General features: G+C 40.8%; 1 protein-coding gene across 2 annotated transcripts in view; it reads left to right on the forward strand.

The window, feature by feature from the left end:
* tp53bp2a (tumor protein p53 binding protein, 2a) overlaps positions 1 to 21,398 on the forward strand; it is an 81,969-nt gene that overhangs the window by 16,256 nt on the left and 44,315 nt on the right. For both annotated transcript variants that reach the window (XM_061940695.1, XM_061940771.1), the window contains exons 3-7: positions 8,278 to 8,425; positions 10,380 to 10,493; positions 14,748 to 14,818; positions 16,791 to 16,892; positions 20,652 to 20,826. In XM_061940695.1, the coding sequence (XP_061796679.1) occupies positions 8,278 to 8,425; positions 10,380 to 10,493; positions 14,748 to 14,818; positions 16,791 to 16,892; positions 20,652 to 20,826 (610 nt within the window). The remainder of the gene's footprint in view (positions 1 to 8,277; positions 8,426 to 10,379; positions 10,494 to 14,747; positions 14,819 to 16,790; positions 16,893 to 20,651; positions 20,827 to 21,398) is intronic.

Here is a 21,398-nt window from a genome sequence, read left to right on the forward strand (position 1 = left end):
AAACTTTAATACATGCTCGGATAGGCCAGTATCGGCCTGTATCGGTATCGGTCAGTATCGGTATCGGATCGGAAATGCAAAAACAATATCGGTATCGGATCGGAAGTGCAAAAACCTGGATCGGGACATCCCTAGTATCTACAGTGACTTTATGACCACATCCATGCGGCGTAATTCAATCCAATCTACTTTATTTATATAGCACATTTAAACAACAAAATGTTTCCAAAGTGCTGCACAACAATATTAAAAACAATATTAAAATATTATCCTTAGCTCCACCAATGACTGAATAAAAACAACAAATAAATACATATAAAACCAATATAAAATAAATATGATTAAAAACTATTTTAAAGGGTAAAACCAATTAAAACAGTAAATAGAAATCAACATTTTAAAAACACAGAGGACAACAGAGGACCACACAACTCATGTAGTGTTAAAAGCCAGAGAATAAAAGCGGGCCAAGCCTTGGCGTCGCATGGACAGTTGAGAAGGTGTGTCAGCGGGCCGTGGCCTTTTGAAATCGGCATATAAATTTGGCAGTAATTGCCAGTTTGTAATTTTCTTAAGCTCTCGAGCACTGTGAGACACAACTCCACGCCACAGAAGCTCTGGACGAAGTACCACTCTGTCACTACAGATGGTTACCTAAGGCGGTGGGTGTATTGTCGTAAGTGTTTTAGATGGTACGTTCTGTTCGGACGAATGTTGCATAAACACTCAGGTTGTTTGTGCCAAGTCAAAGCTCAGAATGAGACGATTGTTTGCAAACCTTTTCCTCCTAATCAGATAGAAGAGACTGCGGTAGAGTGGGCAAAGACAAACCATGTATTATCAAAGTAGGCTGGGGCGATATGGCCTATAAATTTAATCCCCGATGTATAATGCTGTTATTTTTAGACTAGATATAAATTGTACCTTTTTATGGAATCATTTTCAAAAAATGTAATTCAGAGATTCCTTTGGGAAGCAATACTTCTGCTTGAATGGAATACTTTTGTTTAAAAATGTAGTAGAATTGCACATTGCATGCACATTAACAATCTCTAACATTGAGATCAATAAAGGGCAAGCTTCAAACTTCCGTCTTGAATAACATACTTCTGTAAATAAAAATGTAGTATTATACATTGTATCCAAATCAATAATGAAGTAAAACCTTGAGAGGACTATAGTTTCTCTGAGTAAGTAGATAAAGTAAACACAGCCTTTTTTCATTCACACGTCTTGGCGGTATGTAGAGCAACTGCTTTAGTGATCGCTATACGCATCGTGCTTCTTTCTCAACATACATACCTAATCGTTCCACCATAGTAAGGTGATTTTTAGCCTGTAGTGTGTTTGTTGTTGCGTCATGTTTGCATTTCCCACACTCGGCTGGTGGCTTCGGTTTCAGATGCTGGAACAAGTTTCTTGTGCTGATGCCTTTTTGAAACAAACTTTGCACCGTGCAGTGACTTGTTCCACGCCGGTTGCCGCAAAACCAAAGTACTGACAACACTTTTCTTTTCTTTGGAACAAATCTTTCGCTCAAGTTAGCTTTAGCCATGTTTTGCTATGTGTGCCGCTAAGGAAGTAAGGGCACGGCGCAATCTACGGAAACTCCTGAGGGGCGAAAAGTATGCCGAAGCAAGAGGAGAAACAAAATTGATTTGACATTTTTTAAATCGTCTGCAACAGAAAACTCGAATATAGGATAGGATAGGACTTTATAGTCATTGCACAAGTACAACGAAACTATGTTTTCAGCACAAACCCGTTCAAGATTAGACACACAAACAGTGTACAGGGTTACAGAACAGGAACGCTGATGGGTCGCCACGAGGCGCCGTGTAAAAGGTGGGAAAATGGTAAAACACTGGGGAAGAAGATGAGTAAAAAAATACAATCTAGACTGGGCTCCTAAGGGTAAATGGTAAATGGGTTGTACTTGTATAGCACTTTTCTACCTTTTTTAAGGAACTCAAAGCGCTTTGACACTATTTCCACATTCACCCATTCACACACACATGGGGGGCCTAGTATGGAGTGGGAAAAACCTCCATGCCATGCACACATAAACATGTTACATTTAATCACGACAACTCGCAACAAGGGGGGGCCCTGGAGGTCGACTGCTGCTATGAAGCACTGCCAGCCGGCCATCACCCTGAAGGGGAATCAAGCGGTGGTGAAGGCGTGGGGTGGGGGAGGGTGTGTGTGTGTGTATATGCCCATTGTCTTAGGTGTGTTGATGTAGTGTCCGTAGACCTGGGGCCGTTCTGCATGCAAGCAAAAGTTTGACTCCAGGTGTCGTTGAGGAGGGAGGGAGGTCAAAAGCGTCCATCATTGAGGAGTCCTCGGGGATGTTTTCAGAACAGCCTGCTCCTGTTGTTGCAGCGTCAAGGCCATTCAAGGGAGTCAAATCGTAGATTAAGATTTTTGTTTTTCCGCGAGCAGACATATCGATAAAATGTATATATCGCCCAGGCCTTACTTTACATTTATTTTTATATATAAGATCCATCATTTACACTTTAATAAAGTTAAGTTAAAGTTAAAGTCCCAACGATAGTCACACACACACACAGTAAGTGTGGTGAAATGATCCTCTGCATTTGACCCATCCCCATGTTCACCCCCTGAAAGGTGAGGGGAGCAGTGAGCAGCAGCGGTGGCTGCGCTCGGGAATAATTTTTGTCATTAAACCCCCAATTCCAACCCTTGATGCTGAGCGCCAAGCAGGGAGGCAATGGGTCCCATTTTTATAGTCTTTGGTATGACTCGGCCGGGGTTTGAACTCACGACCTTCCAGTCTCAGGGCGGACACTCTAACCACAAGGCCACTGATGTCCCTTTTTCTTGGGCAAAACCTGGGAGTAGGTTTGAAACTCGGTCTGTGTCGATACCAATTGGGAGATATCATTGCAGACATATCACAGCCAACATAAACACACCTGTTCATGTTATCTTACAAGAATAATGTAGCCTCGCTGTGGACCGTGCAGTATTTATGCGCAACAGTCTCCACTTGGACTAAGCTTTGTTTTTTTTTTTGCTGCCCTCAGTCTTCTTTGTTATGAAATGTATCACGTTGTTTTAGGAAAAGCAGGAAGCTTTTGTGCCTCCACGTTATTAGTGCTAGTTGTGAAATATCGGCCACCCTAAATTGAGGCAAGTAGATTTGACTTAATACTGTTACGTGGGAAAAAGTCAATAATAGAGCACCAATATTGATATTATGCCTGTCCTTTTTTTTTTTGCATCTTGATTGTTCCCGAAAGCCATATATTTAAATGTGTGGAGGGTGTTATTTGACTATGTACATAGTACATGTGCCTGCAATGTCCTAAAAAAACTACTTAAGTGGGTCAGACATTCACTCCTACATGACACCAGGAAATGTTTGTCCTTGAATGTTAAAAATTGTCTTTCCAGCAAAGCGCACCCACCCTTTGCAACCTCTCACCCTTAACTCCCCCGCCCCCTTGCTATGTTGTCTGTCCTCCACTCTCCAAATATTAACAAGGTTCATTTGAATGCCCTACATTGCTGGGAAGTTTGCATGATGTCAGCTGCTCTGCTGGTTTGGAGCACTGATTAACACGTAACACAGGAAGTCATTCATTGTTGTCAACTATTGTGATTTGCATGATGTTCTTGTAGCATACAATGAGACAAAATGACTCAATAAGAGCTGTTTATATTTTCCGCCACTAGTTATATTACTCAATGATGACTCACTGCTGGTTCACACGATCAATGGGGGGCTTTTATATACAGCCTAATGTAGCAGAGCAACTGAGTCAGGTTGTGTGTCATAGCCTTCTGTCTTGCATCACTCGATGTGTTGCTAAGGAGAGAAAACATGACGCCTTCCCAGCAGGAAAAAAAAAGGCTTCGATGAAAGCACCTTTTTGAATTTGGTCTTTTCTTGGCTACGCATGTTAAACAATGCCAAACAGTAAAAACCTAAAGAAGTCATATTATGATTTTTTTTTAAACACTTCATTGTGGTCTACATCAGTGTTTTTCAACCTTTTTTGAGCCAAGGCACATTTTTTTCATTGAAAAAATCCTGAGGCACACCACAAGCAGAAATCATTAAAAAAACGAAACTCTGTAGCCAATATTGACGACAATAAAAAGTCGTTCTCGCAATTGTTGGATATGAATTTAAACTAGAGATGTCCGATAATGGCTTTTTTGCCGATATCCGATATTCCGATATTGTTCAACTCTTAATTACTGATTCCGATATCCACTGATACCGATATATACAGTCGTGGAATGAACACATTATTATGCCTAATTTTGTTGTGATGCCCCCCTGGATGCATTAAACAATGTAACAAGGTTTTCCAAAATAAATCAACTCAAGTTATGGAAAAAAATGCCAATTAATTATTCAAGTCACAAAGTGCATTATTTTTTTGAACATGCCTCAAAACAGCAGCTTGGAATTTGGGACATGCTCTCCCTGAGAAAGCATGAGGAGGTTCAGGTGGGGGGCGGTATATTGTAGCATCCCGGAAGAGTTAGTGCTGCAAGGGGTTCTGGGTATTTGTTCTATTGTGTTTATGTTGTGTTACGGTGTGGATGTTCTCCCGAAATGTGTTTGTCATTCTTGTTTGGTGTGGGTTCACAGTGTGGCGCATATTTGTAACAGTTGTTTATACGGCCACCCTCAGTGTGACCTGTATGGCTGTTGACCAAGTATGGATTGCATTCAATTGTGTGTGTGAAAAGCCGTAGATATTATGTGATTGGGCCGGCACGCAAAGGCAGTGCCTTTAAGGTTTATTGCTGCTCTGTACTTCTCCCTACGTCCGTGTACACAGCGGCGTTTTAAAAAGTCATAAATTGTACTTTTTGAAACCGATACCGATAATTTCCGATATTACATTGTAAAGCATTTATCGGCCGATAATATCGGCATTCCGATATTATCGGACGTCTCTACAAGATTGTTTTCTAAATATCTTTGCTTGGCCTCAATGGTTTGATTTCCAATTTTCGGGACGTATGCAGATCCCAAATACACAAAAACAAGTCCCAAAAAGTGAGAAAAGTTGGTTTTGCATAATAGGTGTAATGCATTTTGGCGTGAGTTTGCACGCAGTTTTGGATGCCTTTGTTAGTGAGATTTTGCAGTCTGCCTATGTTATGATATTAAGTCAAGCTTCCACACTCTGCTTGAGGCTATGAAGAAACACAAAAACAGTATGATAAAGTATTATTTTCATCTAATCGTGTAATTGCACCGACGTGTCATAAATGTTGCTGAAAGCATTATTTTTTTATGCAGCGTTTGAATTGATCTGAGAGTGTGCAGGTGTACTTAAAAGTTACCGAGTGAATCCATATAATGTCAATGAATTTTATTTTCCTTCGAACTGGAAACAATTATGAGTTCAAGATATATTTATATTTAAACTGTGTTTATTCTCAAAAGATAAATGATGATACTTCTGGAGAGGGTAGGGTGTGGTTTTATTTGCAGTCTGGGAATGCCTCCAGAATCAGACTTTTTACAGACGGGTTGTAAAAGTGATTGTGGAGCAAAAGTTAAGCTAAATTTACACCAAAGCATATCCAATACATATTATCTAGACCAGTGGTTCTCAACCTTTTTTCAGTGATGTACCCCCTGTGAACATTTTTTTAATTCAAGTACCCCCTAATCAGAGCAAAGCATTTTTGGTTGAAAGAAAGAGATAAAGAAGTAAAATACAGCACTATGTCATCAGTTTCTGATTTATTAAATTGTATAAGAGTGCAAAATATTGCTCATTTGTTGTGGTCTTTCTTGAACTATTTGGGAAAAAAAGATATAAAAATAACTAAAAAACTTGTTGAAAAATAAACAAGTGATTCAATTATAAATAAAGATTTCTACACATAGAAGTAATCATCAACTTAAAGTGCCCTCTTTGGGGATTGTAATAGAGATCCATCTGGATTCATGAACTTAATTCTAAACATTTCTTCACAAAAACAGAGATCTTTAACATCAATATTTATGGAACATATCCACAAAAAATCTAGCTGTCAACACTGAATATTGCATTGTTGCATTGTAATGAATGGAATAGCGTACTTGATTTGATGTTCAGTTTATGAACTTACATTCATATTTTGTTGAAGTATTATTCATAAAATATATTTATAAAGGATTTTTGAATTGTTGCAATTTTTAGAATATTTAAAAAAAATCTCACGTACCCCTTGGCATACCTTCAAGTACCCCCAGGGGTACGCGTACCCCCATTTAAGAACCACTGATCTAGACCACGTGGAGGAGTTTTAAATGTTGATTAAAATCATCAGAGGTCCCTTTTAAACACAGTTTCTCTTTTCGACACTGTTTAAAAAGCCAGCCAATTATGTCTCTGAATGTTCTCATTCATCCAGGTCATCGTAATCTCAGGGCCTTCAATTGATCGCAACTGGACTGTTTGGTTTGTCTTAGATGATAATAGCCAGCCAATTACTTTTGTTTCTGGCTAATGCCTTCAGCTGCTCTGCATACCCACTCCCACAAAGCCTTTGTATCTGTGACCTTGTCGACCTGATATTCCCACCATGGCCCCTCGCGGCAATACACCATGCCAAGAATAGAAACATGTAACACTGCGACCTGGTTGTAGAGATTTGAGAACATGAACTTTTCCACTTTTAATGATGTTACTTCTACTGCAACAATCTGAGGTCACCATCGGTGTGGTACGGTACAACACTGCTTTTACTTGAGCCTTATCAAAGCTGTCGCTCCTACCGTGTGATCAGATTACACCCGAGAGCATTTTCCATGCAGTGTTGTCCCAAAAGCCTCTTAAGCATTTAGATTAGACTAGATTAGATTAGATTTGCTTTGTCGCCATTGCACGATACCATTAAAGGCAGTCTGGATGTCTAACCTAGAAATAAATGCACAAAGCCATTTAAACGTGCACAAACAGTGATGTACATTTATAGTTGAGACAGCACAACAGTGAAGTCCTCGTGCAGTTTGTGTTGATGAATAACAGCAATACAGTATATGGGGAAATGAGTGTATGCACGTTTTGTGTAAATATACCGTGTATGCCAATGCTAACAGTCACACATATCGATAAAGCCATTTATATAATGTCAAATGTATGTATTGTAGGCCTGCAGTTCAGTTCATCCAGCCAACCATCCATTTTCTACCGCTTGTCCCTTTCGGGGTAGCGGGGGGTGCTGGAGCCTATCTCAGCTGCATTCGGGCGGAAGGCGGGGTACACCCCGGACAAGTCGCCACCTAATCACAGGGTCAACACAGATAGTTTCACACAGATAGTTTCAGTTTATTTGGAAAATGCATACAATACAATGTAATGCATCACATATTTCCACTTGTTTCATAACAGCACGTCCGAAAAGGAGTAGGAAGAATCAGAGCTCATTTAATCCAACCCTTTTTCATATCATAGCAATTTTATCCCATTTCCTTGTTCATTTGTAACAGAACAGCGAATAAATAATTAATATACCATAGTAAGTAAACAAATATTTTCATGCTTGAAATAAGAAATTATTACTTTAAAAAAGTAGTTTTATACTTGTGAGTGTTGATGACACAGCTTTGCATCAGTTGATATTCTAGTTTCAAGCATGTTTTACTCAATATAGGTCATCAAATCTCAGCAACAAGCTGTAATATCTTACTGAGATCCTTTAGGACCAAAACCCTTAAAACAAGTGAAACACTCTAACATAAAAGCTGCTTAGTGAGAAGAATTATTTTATCAGACAGTAAACAAGCAAATATCACCCTTATTTGTAATATTTAATCTTACTTAGATTTCAGTTTTTGCAGTTTGAGTGCTGCCGAGTGGGGGGAAAAAACACATAACTTGCCAGACAATAAGTTTATTTTCTCACATTCCATTTCTATCAGGGCTATGGAGGGTAAAACGTGGATCACTATCTTGAATTATATAGTATGGTATACATAGTTTTGTATTTATTGTGTTGAGAAGATCTCAGGGGCGGGAGGATCGGCACAGTGGTGACAAGACAAGTTAGCAGATACATGGCACCGGGCACAATGGAATTTTGGGAGCTGGCCTCTGATTTATGTGTTGACACACAGGAATGTAAGCCCGGCCTACTGATACTATTATCAGTGAAACGCACACACAACCGCTCGGAAACAGGATGGTAATTACAGGGAATTATCTTGTCCTCTCGGCTCTCCTACCTCGAACATCTCTGTTGTTGTTGTTATTATCATCACTGAACTTGTTTATTGTATTTCCCCTGCAGATGTTCCTGACAGTTTACCTCAGTAACAACGACCAACACTTTACTGAGGTTCCCATCACCCAGGAAACGCTATGCCGAGACGTGGTGGACCTCTGCAAGGAGCCAGGAGAGGCAGACTGCCACCTGTCAGAAATGTGGCGTGGATCTGGTGAGCGGCTCTTGGCGTGATCTCGTCCAAAGAAAATAGCTTTTAGAAGTTGATACTGGACATAGCTTTTCTGAAATGGAGCCCAAATGGAGATTAGCTGTTTTAACTTGCATGGCAATTTATTTTCGAAGGCCTCTTGACGGTCTCAAATGCAAATTGAGCCCGTAATCCCAGTGACAAACTCAAGCACCCAGGCCTGTCTAGCATCCATTTCTTAGATTCAGGAAGCGTTCACATTGGGAACTCAAGGAGGGAACAGCGTCTGTTTCCACGGCGACGCTGCCTACTACAGTGAAGAAAAGTACCAATTATTATGTTTGAGTACTCGCACAAGTACTGTGAAGGGGCGGTCCCGGAAAGCCTTTTTCACGTCGCAGACTCTCTTTTTAAAGATGTATGGCTTGTAGGCCCCCTTTTTATGATAATAATCCATTGACGTCTGCTTGACTGCGAACGTGCAAGTCCATTTACATAATGGAACAGTTTGAATGAATTGTTTCCTGACTATATAATGAGTAGTTTGGCTCCAAATCAGCAAGAACACGGAGGTCATTCAGATGAAAGTGTACGCTGATGACAATGTTAGAATGAGGTTTACTGGGATCTTAAAGGGGAACATTATCACCAGACATATGTAAGCGTCAATATATACCTTGATGTTGCAGAAAAAAGACCATATATTTTTTTGACCGATTTCTGAACTCTAAATGGGTGAATTTTGGCGAATTAAACGCAACGTGACGTCACATCGGGAAGCAATCCGCCATTTTCTCAAACACCGAGTCAAATCAGCTCTGTTATTTTCCGTTTTTTCGACTGTTTTCTGTACCTTGGAGACATCATGCCTCGTCGGTGTGTTGTCGGAGGGTGTAACAACACGAACAGGGACGGATTCAAGTTGCACCAGTGGCCCAAAGATGCGAAAGTGGCAAAAAATTGGACGTTTGTTCCGCACACTTTACCGACGAAAGCTATGCTACGACAGAGATGGCAAGAATGTGTGGATATCCTGCGACACTCAAAGCAGATGCATTTCCAACGATAAAGTCAAAGAAATCTGCCGCCAGACCCCCATTGAATCTGCCGGAGTGTGTGAGCAATTCAGGGACAAAGGACCTCGGTAGCACGGCAAGCAATGGCGGCAGTTTGTTCCCGCAGACGAGCGAGCTAAACCCCCTGGATGTCTTGGCTCACACCGTCCTTTATGCCACCGAAGATGATCAAGAGAAGAATATCGACCCTAGCTTCCATGGCCTGCTGACATCAACTCCAAAACTGGACAGATCAGCTTTCAGGAAAAGAGCGGGGATGAGGGTATGTCTACAGAATATATTAATTGATGAAAACTGGGCTGTCTGCACTCTCAAAGTGCATGTTGTTGCCAAATGCATTTCATATTCTGTAAACCTAGTTCATAGTTGTTAGTTTCCTTTAATTCCAAACAAACACATACCAATCGTTGGTTTGAAGGCGATCGCCGAATTCGTCCTCGCTTTCTCCCGTGTCGCTGGCTGTCGTGTCGTTTTCGTCGGTTTCGTTTGCATACGGTTCAAACCGATATGGCTCAATAGCTTCAGTATCTTCTTCAATTTTGTTTTCGCTACCAGCCTCCACACTACAACCATCCGTTTCAATACATTCGTAATCTGTTGAATCGCTTAAGCCGCTGAAATCCGAGTCTGATTCCGAGCTAATGTCGCTATAGCTTGCTGTTCTTTCCGCCAGGTTTGTTTGTGTTGGCTTCACTATTTGACGTCACAGGAAAATGTTTATAACGATGGTTAAAATCAGGCACTTTGAAGCTTTTTTTAGGGATATTGCGTGATGGGTAAAATTTTGAAAAAAACTTGGAAAAATATAATAAGCCACTGGGAACTGATTTTGAATGGTTTTAACCCTTCTGAAATTGTGATAATGTTCCCCTTTAAGCACCGACTCCACTTTGATTCCACAGAGCGAGCTGTAGGGGACGGCGAGAGGATGCTGGATGTGCTCCAGCGATGGGGACAACACAGGCCTGAGGTGCGCTTCTTCCTGCGCCACAGCCGAGCCCCAAGCAGGGATTCAGGTGAGTGGGAAATGTGAATGTCCCACACCAACCACCGCACGTTACCACATAGCACAAAGTGTTCCAGTCAAGTCGTCATAAGCTTATTACTTTTCTCTTTTCTTAACAACGCAGAAAACGCAAGTATTTCTGGTCGTGTGCGATCCTCTCAGCGTCTCAGTTGCGTAACTAAGCCCCTTTTGCCCCTCACAGCTTGAGTCTGGCCTAGAGATTAGACGCTTGTTTTCCCTTGCTGTTATCTTACCCCCTCTCCTTTTTCTCACAGTACGCTCACCTCTCTGATTTAACTTTGCACTAATGCATATTATGTTATTTTAAACTGTGATTATTTGCTTCTCATGTAGCGCTGTGAAGTAACCACTTTGGGGTGTCTTAATTTTTTCTGTAAATGTTGTGCACGAAAGGCTGTGGATGACATGCTAGAATACATGTAATACAGGTATTCTTAATTTTTATAACTTTACATATCATGAGACAAATAGTGGATGATTTATGGGCAATTTGAATTCGACACACATGTTCTTGTTAGGCTCCTAAAAGTGTGTGCCAAATTTTGCGATGATCCGACTCAACACCATAAAGTTACAGTGGATGTATTGTAGAGTGCTGTAAGCTGTATGAGACATTTCAAGTCAGTCCAAGTCAGTGCATCTCAATTACAAAACCCAAAACCAGTGAAGTTGGCACATTGTGTAAATGGTAAATAAAAACAGAATACAATGATTCACAAATCCTTTTCAACCTATATTCAATTGAATAGACTGCAAAGACAAGATACTTAACATTCAAACTGGAAAACTAAAATTTTTTTGCAAATATTACCGTATTTTTCGGAGTATAAGTCGCACCGGAGTATAAGTCGCACCTGTCGAAAATGCATAATAAAGAAGGAAAACAAACATATATAAATTGCAGTGGAGCCCGGCCAAACTATGAAAAAAAACTGCGACTTATAGTCCGAAAAATACGGTAGCTCATTTGGAATTTGATGCCTGCAACATGTTTTAAAAAATCTGGCACAAATGGCAAAACAGACTGAGAAAGTTGAGGCATGCTCATCAAACACTTATTTGGAACATCTCACAGGTGAACAGGCTAATTGGGAACAGGTGGGTGCCATGATTGGGAATAAAAGCAGCTTCCATGAAATGCTCAGTCATTCACAAACAAGGATGGGGCGAGGGTCACCACTTGTGAACAAATGCGTGAGCAAATTGTTTAAGAGCAACATTTCTCAACCAGCTATTGCAAGGAATTTAGGGGTTTCACCATCTACGGTCTGTAATACCATCAAAAAGTTCAGAGAATCTGGAGAAATCACTGCACGTGAGCAGCAAGGCTGAACACCAACATTGAACGCCCGTGACCTTCGATCCCTCAGGCGGTACTGCATCAAAAACCGACATCAGTCCACATTTCAAATTGTCTTTGGAAACTGTGGACGTCGTGTCCTCTGGAACAAAGAGGGAAAGAACCATCCGGATTGTTATAGGCGCAAAGCCAGCATCTGTGATGGTATGGGGGTGTATTAGTGCCCAAGGCATGGGTAACTTACACATATGTAAATGGTAAATAGCGCTTTTCTACCTTTTTAAGGAACTCAAAGCGCTTTGACACTATTTTCCACATTCACCCATTCACACACACACATTCACACACTGATGGCGGGAGCTGCCATGCACGGCGCTAACCAGTCACATCAGGAGCAAGGGTGAAGTGTCTTGCTCAAAGACACAGCGGACGTGACTAGGATGGTAGAAGGTGGGGATTGAACCAGTAACCCTCAGATTGCTGGCACGGCCACTCTCCCAACTTCGCCACGCCGTGAAGGCGCCATTAATGCTGAAAGGTAGATGCAGGTTTTGGAGCAACATATGTTGCCATCCAAGCAACGTTATCATGGACGCCCCTGCTTATTTCAGCAAGACAATGCCAAGCCACGCGTTACAACAACGTGGCTTCATAGTAAAAGAGTGCAGGTACTAGACTGGCCTGCCGGTAGTCCAGACCTGTCTCCCATTGAAAATGTGTGGCACGTTATGAAGCCTAAAATACCACAACGGACACCTCGGACTGTTGAACAACTTAAGCTGTACATCAAGAAAGAATGGGAAAAGCTTAAAAAAATTGGTCTCCTCAGTTCCCAAATGTTTACTGAGTGTTGTTAAAAGGAAAGGCCATGTAACACAGTGGTAAAAATGCCCCAGTGCCAACGTTTTTGCAATGTGTTGCTGCCATTAAATTCAAAGTTAATGATTATTTGCAAAATAAAATAAAATTGTTTCTCAGTTTTGAACATTAAATATCTTGTCTTTGCAGTCTATTCAATTGAATATAAGTTGAAAAGGATTTGCAAATCATTGTATTCTGTTTTTATTTACGATATACACAACGCGCCAACTTCACTGGTTTTGGGTTTTGTATTTTCTGTTACAAAGAAGACTATACGCCGCAACTATAGATGGTATCATTTGTCTATAAATCTGTTATAAGTACACCTCTGCATAAAATTGTATCATTTTTTAACTTTAAAGGAAACAAAAAGTAAATAAATATAGATCAACTTAAAACAATGAATAGCTTTAGTTTGTAACAGAAAATATTTTAAGTGCGTAAATTTGCCTGAAATAAAAAAAACATTAAATAAACTCCGTAAATAATAAATTAAAATTGATGAGTTTTGATGAGGGCTTCACGGTGGAAGAGGGGTTAGTGCATCTGCCTCACAATACGAAGGTCCTGAGTAGCCTTGGGTTCAATCCCGGGCTCGGGATCTTTCTGTGTGGAGTTTGCATGTTCTCCCCGTGACTGCGTGGGTTCCCTCCGGGTACTCCGGCTTCCTCCCACCTCCAAAGACATGCACCTGGGGATAAGTTGATTGGCAACACTAAATTGGCCCTAGTGTGTGGATGTGAGTGTGAATGTTGTCTGTCTATCTGTGTTGGCCCTGCGATGAGGTGGCGACTTGTCCAGGGTGTACCCCGCCTTCCGCCCGATTGTAGCTGAGATAGGCTCCAGCGCCCCCCGCGACCCCAAAGGGAATAAGCGGTAGAAAATGGATGGATGGATGATGAGTAACATTTCCTCAGGAGCACAACATATAAAACAATTTAACCTTAAAAAAAAACAAAAAAAACAATTTGTACTGTTTTTTTCACCAAAAATGATTCCCGGCGCAGCCACCGCTGCTGCCCACTGCTCCCCTCACCTCCCAGGGGATGATCAAGGGTGATGGGTCAAATGCAGAGAATAATTTTGCCACACCTAGTGTGTGTGTGTGTGTGTGACAATCATTGGTACTTTATAACTTTAACTTTTGTAGAATAATAGCACTATACCATTGCATGTAATTATGTACACTGCAGTTATTATTAACACAACATAAAATTGATAATTAAAAATAAATAAATGGGCATGGATGACAGTTTATGACAGTAACACTTGAGTGTGTACATACATGAGTAACATTTTATTTAGTTTTATATATTAATACAATTATGAATTAATAAATTCATTTATTATTACTAAAACCTTTTTGCTTATTTATTTTGGACTGTTTTTATAATGGTATTTGATTGCTATTACTTCTGACAGTAACCCATGAAAATCTTGAAGAAATGTATACGATTTTGTACATTTATTTTGTGAAATTAATCAATACATACTAATCGTGGTACCGTGATTACCCCGACTATAATCTTACAGTCGAAACCTTTTATGTGCATACATACACATTGATGGAGTGTCCTATTTTTGTGTCATTTTTCCAGATCAGTTCAAATGTCATCTTTCACTGGTGCATTGTCTTATGTTCAGCAATCTGCCTATTTAACACACATAATTGCAGGCCAAGGGTCGTCTAACCCCATTATACAAGCTAAAGGGCTTTGGTCACGGGGCAGGGCTTTATGGGCTCTGGACTGCAATAGTAGCCTGTTCAGTCACAGATTAATGTAGGCGGGCGTACGCTTGCGGGACCCTCCCACACGGTGCTTGGTTATGTATGAAGCCAAATCCTGAGATTATTATTGCAAGGAGGCACAAAGAATGGTGTTGTTTCCCAGAGGAGCCTTTGACTTCCATTACACTGATGTGTATCCGCTACTGCAGCACCTGTGAGAGAGCAGAAACAGGCGTCACTTTGTGGCCATGTTTGATAGAGACTGTCATAGTGGCACGTAAAGGGGAGCAGTTAAGATTGTTTGCTACTCCGCGCCATGTCTGATCGGGTCTTGTACCGCCTTGCTCCCTTAGGTGTGTCCAGAGGCTCAGAGCCAAAGAGGAATGGGGTGAAGGGTCCACCAGACAGAAGAATGGAGAATGGGGTGAGTACTTTAAAGAGTACCGTATTTTCCAGACTATAAGGCGCACTTAAAATCCTTTTTTCCCCTCAAAAATCGAAATTGCGCCTTATAACCCGGTGCGCCTAATGTACAGAATAATTCTGGTTTTGCTTACCAACCTCAAAGCAATTTTATTTGGTACATGGTGTAATGATAAGTGTGACCAGTAGATGGCAGTCAAACATAAGACACACGTGTAGACTGCAATATGATGACAATATGACTCAAGTAAACAACACCAACATTTTAAAAATCTATCAAAATGTTTTAGTACGACTTTGGTAAGCTATGAAGCCGCACCGTTTGATGGATTGCACTGTGCTTCAACATACACGTGTTATTATGGTGTGTGTGTATAAGGTAAGACATATTATCTGGCGTTTTGTTTCGCAATATTATACAAAAGCAACTTTTCTTACCTTCTGGTACCTGCAGATTGGTATTTGGGATCTGCATAAATCCTGAAAAATTGTGCGCGTCCGCCTTTGTAGTCTGTGCCGATCGCATAATCTATAAGCTTCCTGTTTTGTCTATATTCTTGTTATGGGACATTCATCCTCCGCTGTTGCCATTTCTAATATAAAGTAGTGTAAAGTTCTTACTTATATCTGTCAGTAAACTCACCATGAAAGTGCTAAAACATACCGGTGTAGTGAGTTTACATTATTCACCCAAGGAACTTTAGTTATTAGAGAGTTTCGGTCGGACGTTTTTTCACGGGTTGTTGTTGTTGTTTCCGGATGAGGAGATATCTGCTGCTCAGTTATTGACTTCACCATGAAAGTGCTAAAACATACCGGTGTAGTGAGTTTACATTATTCACCCAAGGAACTTGAGTTATTAGAGAGTTTCGGTCGGACGTTTTTTCACGGGTTGTTGTTGTTTCCGGATGAGGAGATGCTGCTCAGTTATTGACTTAAGTAAAGTCTGAATGTTATTAAAACAGTTAGCTCCATCTTTTGACAACTCCCGTCCTTGCACGCTACACCGCTACAACAAAGATGACGGGGAGAAGACGCTGTCGAAGATGAGCCACGTAAATAAGACCGCCCACCAAACAGCGCATCTGGAAGCGACTGTCAGAAAGCTGCTTGAAGATGATCTGTTAAACATAATCTATGCAACATTTTGACCAAATAACCACCATTACATGTTATGTAGACCACAAGGAAGTGTTTTCAATCTACAAAAAAAAAACAATAATGTGACTCCTTTAATGCGCCTTATAAACCGGTGCGTCCTGAGGGAACTCTCCTGAAGGAATCAATAAAGTACTATCTATCTATCTATCTATATGAAAAAAGCTCGAAAATAGACCATTCATTGGCAGTGCGCCTTATAATCCGGTGCGTCCTATGGTCCGGAAAATACGGTACCTTAAATCTCCTGTGGCACTATTGTATTTCAATCTGCTATTGTGAAAATTGGAATGTGAATTGAATGTTCTCACCTCCTATTTCCATGCCAGAGCATTATTGAACATGAAATTAGACTGAATCTAAAGGGCCTCTGCTGGTTACAGCCAAGTGGAGCGCCCCTTTCCTCAATTAACCAACAATCAATTGCACACAATTCACTAAATTATAAATCATTGAAGTGATATTTTTGGCCACCCTTAGAGAATACCACTTGTGCTCTGTCCCTCATTAAAACCACATAAGCCCCACTGCCTAATTAGACATTTGATGACTTTCCTGTTGTGTTGTGTTATGGTAACATAAAGTATGTGACCCATTATCTTGTTCCCCTATACTGCACAAGAAGGGAACCAATTAATTCAGTTCAGCTTCCTCTCCACGGTATAGAAATGCAAATTGGTTGTTTTTTTTACAGGCTATGCATAGAATACAAAGACCTGATTGTGCATTTACATAGTTGAGATTTAGTGAATGCATTTTGTATGTTTGTGTATGACTCGGTTGTGACTCATTTTGTCCATCGCATACCCGTCCAGGTGGCGGCACCCAGAATGGACATGACTTTGGCGGAGCTACAGGAGATGGCTGCCAGACAGCAGCAGCAGATTGAAGCTCAACAACAACTCCTGGCTTCCAAGGTACAGAGAGAGAGAGTGAGACAGGAGGAAGATGAAAGTCCAGACAGGAGCTGGTAGAGATGATAGGATGTAGAGGATGAAGAGCTTAAGTGGTGGTGGTGGTGGTGGTGATAAAAGTAACATCGAGTGGATGGAAAAATAATTAAAGGAGATTAAAGGAGGGAAGAGTTAAAAGAAAATGGCTCAAATAATCAAGAGATAGAGGTGCAATAATGGTGAAATGGTGGCTGCAGGTGTATTGTTTAAAATTTGAGAAGCCTGGGACATTTTAAGGACCTGATTTCACCTGTGTCCTGTCGGGAAGATACCATTCAACATCCGCATTTCCAGATAGCGACTGCAAGACTATTATGTGTTTTTATGTTACAAGTTGTGGGGGGAAAACAGCCCTGTTATGCAAAATACACAAGTGTATGAGGATGAAAAGCTTAAGTGGTGGTGGTGGTGATAAAAGTACATCGAGTAAGATGGAAAAATATTTAAAGGGGAACATTATCACCAGACCTATGTAAGCGTCAATATATACCTTGATGTTGCAGAAAAAAGACCATATATTTTTTTAACCGATTTCCGAACTCTAAATGGGTGAATTTTGGCGAATTAAACGCCTTTCTAATATTCGCTCTCGGAGCAATGACGTCACAACGTGGCGTCACATCGAGAAGCAATCCGCCATTTTCTCAAACACCGAGTCAAATCAGCTCTGTTATTTTCCGTTTTTTCGACTGTTTTCCGTACCTTGGAGACATCATGCCTCGTCGGTGTGTTGTCGGAGGGTGTAACAACACGAACAGGGACGGATTCAAGTTGCACCAGTGGCCCAAAGATGCGAAAGTGGCAAGAAATTGGACGTTTGTTCCGCACACTTTACCGACGAAAGCTATGCTACGACAGAGATAGCAAGAATGTGTGGATATCCTGCGACACTCAAAGCAGATGCATTTCCAACGATAATGCCAAAGAAATCTGCCGCCAGACCCCCATTGAATCTGCCGGAGTGTGTGAGCAATTCAGGGACAAAGGACCTCGGTAGCACGGCACGCAATGGCGGCAGTTTGTTCCCGCAGACGAGCGAGCTATCGACCCTAGCTTCCCTGGCCTGCTGACATCAACTCCAAAACTGGACAGATCAGCTTTCAGGAAAAGAGTAGATGAGGGTATGTCTACAGAATATATTAATTGATGAAAATTGGGCTGTCTGCACTCTCAAAGTGCATGTTGTTGCCAAATGTATTTCATATGCTGTAAACCTAGTTCATAGTTGTTAGTTTCCTTTAATGCCAAACAAACACATACCAGTCGTTGGTTAGAAGGCGATCACCAAATTCGTCCTCGCTTTCTCCCGTGTCGCTGGCTGTCGTGTCGTTTTCGTCGGTTTGGCTTGCATACGGTTCAAACCGATATGGCTCAATAGCTTCAGTTTCTTCTTCAATTTCGTTTTCGCTACCTGCCTCCACACTACAACCATTCGTTTCAATACATTCGTAATCTGTTGAATCGCTTAAGCCGCTGAAATCCGAGTCTGAATCCGAGCTAATGTCGCTATAGCTTGCTGTTCTTTCCGCCATGTTTGTTTGTGTTGGCTTCACTATGTGACGTCACAGGAAAATGGACGGGTGTTTATAACGATGGTTAAAATCAGGCACTTTGAAGCTTTTTTTAGGGATATTGCGTGATGGGTAAAAAAAAAATTTTTAACTTCGAAAAATATAATAAACCACTGGGAACTGATTTTTAATGGTTTTAACCATTCTGAAATTGTGATAATGTTCCCCTTTAAAGGAGGAAAGGGTTAAAAGAAAATGTATAAATGGGTTAAACTTGTATAGCGCTTTTCTACCTTTAAGGTACTCAAAGCACTTTGACACTATTTGTGCCGTCCCGTCTTGTAATCGTCCATAGCGTTTTTTACTTGTATGGATTCTTCATTCATAACTCCAAGCAACGTTTGTAAGTTTTACAATATAACTAAAACCATTTTTAGTTACTAACTAAACTTGCCATGACTTTGAACCTGATATTTCCATGAGGTACACTTTCTGTTGTCCATTTCTGCTTGCTTGTGGCTTAACAGTAACAAGGTAAAGTGTATTAATGGTGAAATAGTGGCTGCAATTTGAGAACCCTGGGACATTTTAAGGACCTGATTTCACCTGTGTCCTGTCGGGAAGATACCATTCAATATCCGCATTTCCAGATAGCGACTGTAAGACTGTATATATATATATATATATATATACTTGTACCTTTTAAGGTACTCAAAGCACTTTGACACTATTTGTGCCGTCCCGTCTTGTAATCGTCCATAGCGTTTTCTACTCGAACGGATTCTTCATCCAAGCAACGTTTGTAAGTTTTACAATATAACTAAAACCATTCTTAGTTACTAAACTTGCCATGGCTTTGAACCTGATATTTCCATGAGGTATGACTTTCTTTCGTAAATTTTTGCTTGTTTGTGGCTTATCATTAACAAGTGAAAGTGCAATAATGGTGAAATGGTGGCTGCAGGTGAATTGTTTAAAATTTGAGAAGCCTGGGACATTTTAAGTACCGTACCTGATTTCACCTGTGTCCTGTAGGGAAGATACCATTCAATATCCGCATTTCCATATAGCGACTGTAAAACCGGGGGGCCCGGACTTCTATCTTCACTATTACAATATTCCTATTTTGTATATTCCTAGGAACTGGTGTCCTCTGTAGTGGACATGTGTTTTTGTGTCATTGTTACAAGTTGTGGGGGGGAAAACAGCCCTGTTATGCAAAACACAAAAGTGTGTACTCCAGAGGACGCAGACTCCGGAGGTTAAAACGTCAACTTTTTAACCCTTGTGTAATGTTCATATTGTTGTTACTCAGCCAGCGTTTGTGGGTCTGATGGACCCGTTGCATTTTGTGGCTTTTAATGCCTCACAATCCGACACTTTTATGTTAAAATACTGAACAGATGTTTACCTTATCCTAATAAACATCAAAATGCAACGGGTCCATCAGACCCACAAACGCTGGCTGAGTAACAACAATATGGATGTTGCACGGAAAATTTCTCTCCCAGTTTCTGCATCCCACGGGGATTCTTCTTTTGTGTTTCTGCACCTGCGATTCCCACACAAGGTTGCAACATTGTTTGTCAACACTGTCTGCTCTCATATTCTCGCACATTTGATCTTCTGATGTTCTGTGTACCTACACTCTGTCCTCCTCCCGTGTGTGTGTGTGTGTGTGTGTGTGTGTGTGTGTGTGTGTGTGTGTGTGTGTGTGTGTGTGTGTGTGTGTGTGTGTGTGTGTGTTACACAGAACATCAATTTCCACACTTCTATTAGCCCCGGGTCCAGTGGACCCGGACATCTTATATGTAATATAAATGTGTAGGGTGGGTGTATGGTGTGTGGTCATTAAATATGTATTCTGATATATGTTCTTCACAGAAAATGAGCCAAAGTCAGTGAGTTTCAGTTTGAAAAACTAATTAATTGTATCATTTTTCTTTTAATAAAAAATGAAAACGGGTCCCACAGACCCGAACACCACACAAGGGTTAAATTGACTAAGTTATAAATGAAAACATAAGCAATATGTTTACACTTGTCCAAGTTCCTCTATACAATGGAATACTCTGTTGTTTTTAAGGACCTACTGCATAAAAGCTTAGTCAAATATCATCGATATGACAGTGCTCTAGTGTTTTTTTTAGGAATCTGCTGCCAAAATGCACGTTTTTTCAGAATCTTTTTGGGTTTGTTCTTGTTCCACCAGGAGCAGCGACTGCGCTACCTGAAGCAGCAGGAGCAGCGGCAGCAGCATCAGGCGTCTGAGCAGGAGAAGCTCCAGCGTCTCCGCGACAACATCGACAACCAGGAGAGTCGGCTCAAAAAGGTCCGAGCCCTCAAGGGACAAGTGGAGCAGAAACGCCTCAGCAATGGCAAACTGGGTAAGATCCTCCTGTTGGGAGAATGTACTGCTAAAAGGGGTTACAATTAGGGATGGGAATTAAAAACTCCCAGGGTTTTGATTCCTTGGAATCATTTTACAGTTTTGTAAACAAATTCCTTATCGATACACGCATGATGTCTGCAGCACAGACGTTAGAATTATTTACGAGAAAGAAAGACAACAGGGCAACTTGCAATACTTGCAAAGTGGATATTGCATCAAATTGGGAAAATACTACTAGAAATATTAGCAAACACCACATGTGATATAACGTTTAATGAATGACACGTTTTCAATCCCCTCTTTGACGGAAACGAATCACCACCACCAGTCAACTTGTCATCTAATGTTAATACTGCAAGTAACTAACAAAGTAACACCGCCTAGCACAGGGGTCGGCAACCTTTACCAGTCCAAGAGCCATTTTGACCAGTTTTGCAAATTATAGAAAACAATGGGAGCCGCAAAATTTTTTGAAATTTTAAATGAAATAACACTGCATACAAAGTTTTTTTTTTTGCTTTGTGCTATGTATAAACCAAGGGTCTCAGACACGCTGCCCACACCTTT

This window comes from Nerophis lumbriciformis, linkage group LG02, assembly GCF_033978685.3.
Source record: "Nerophis lumbriciformis linkage group LG02, RoL_Nlum_v2.1, whole genome shotgun sequence".
NCBI classification, from domain to species: Eukaryota; Metazoa; Chordata; class Actinopteri; order Syngnathiformes; family Syngnathidae; genus Nerophis; species Nerophis lumbriciformis.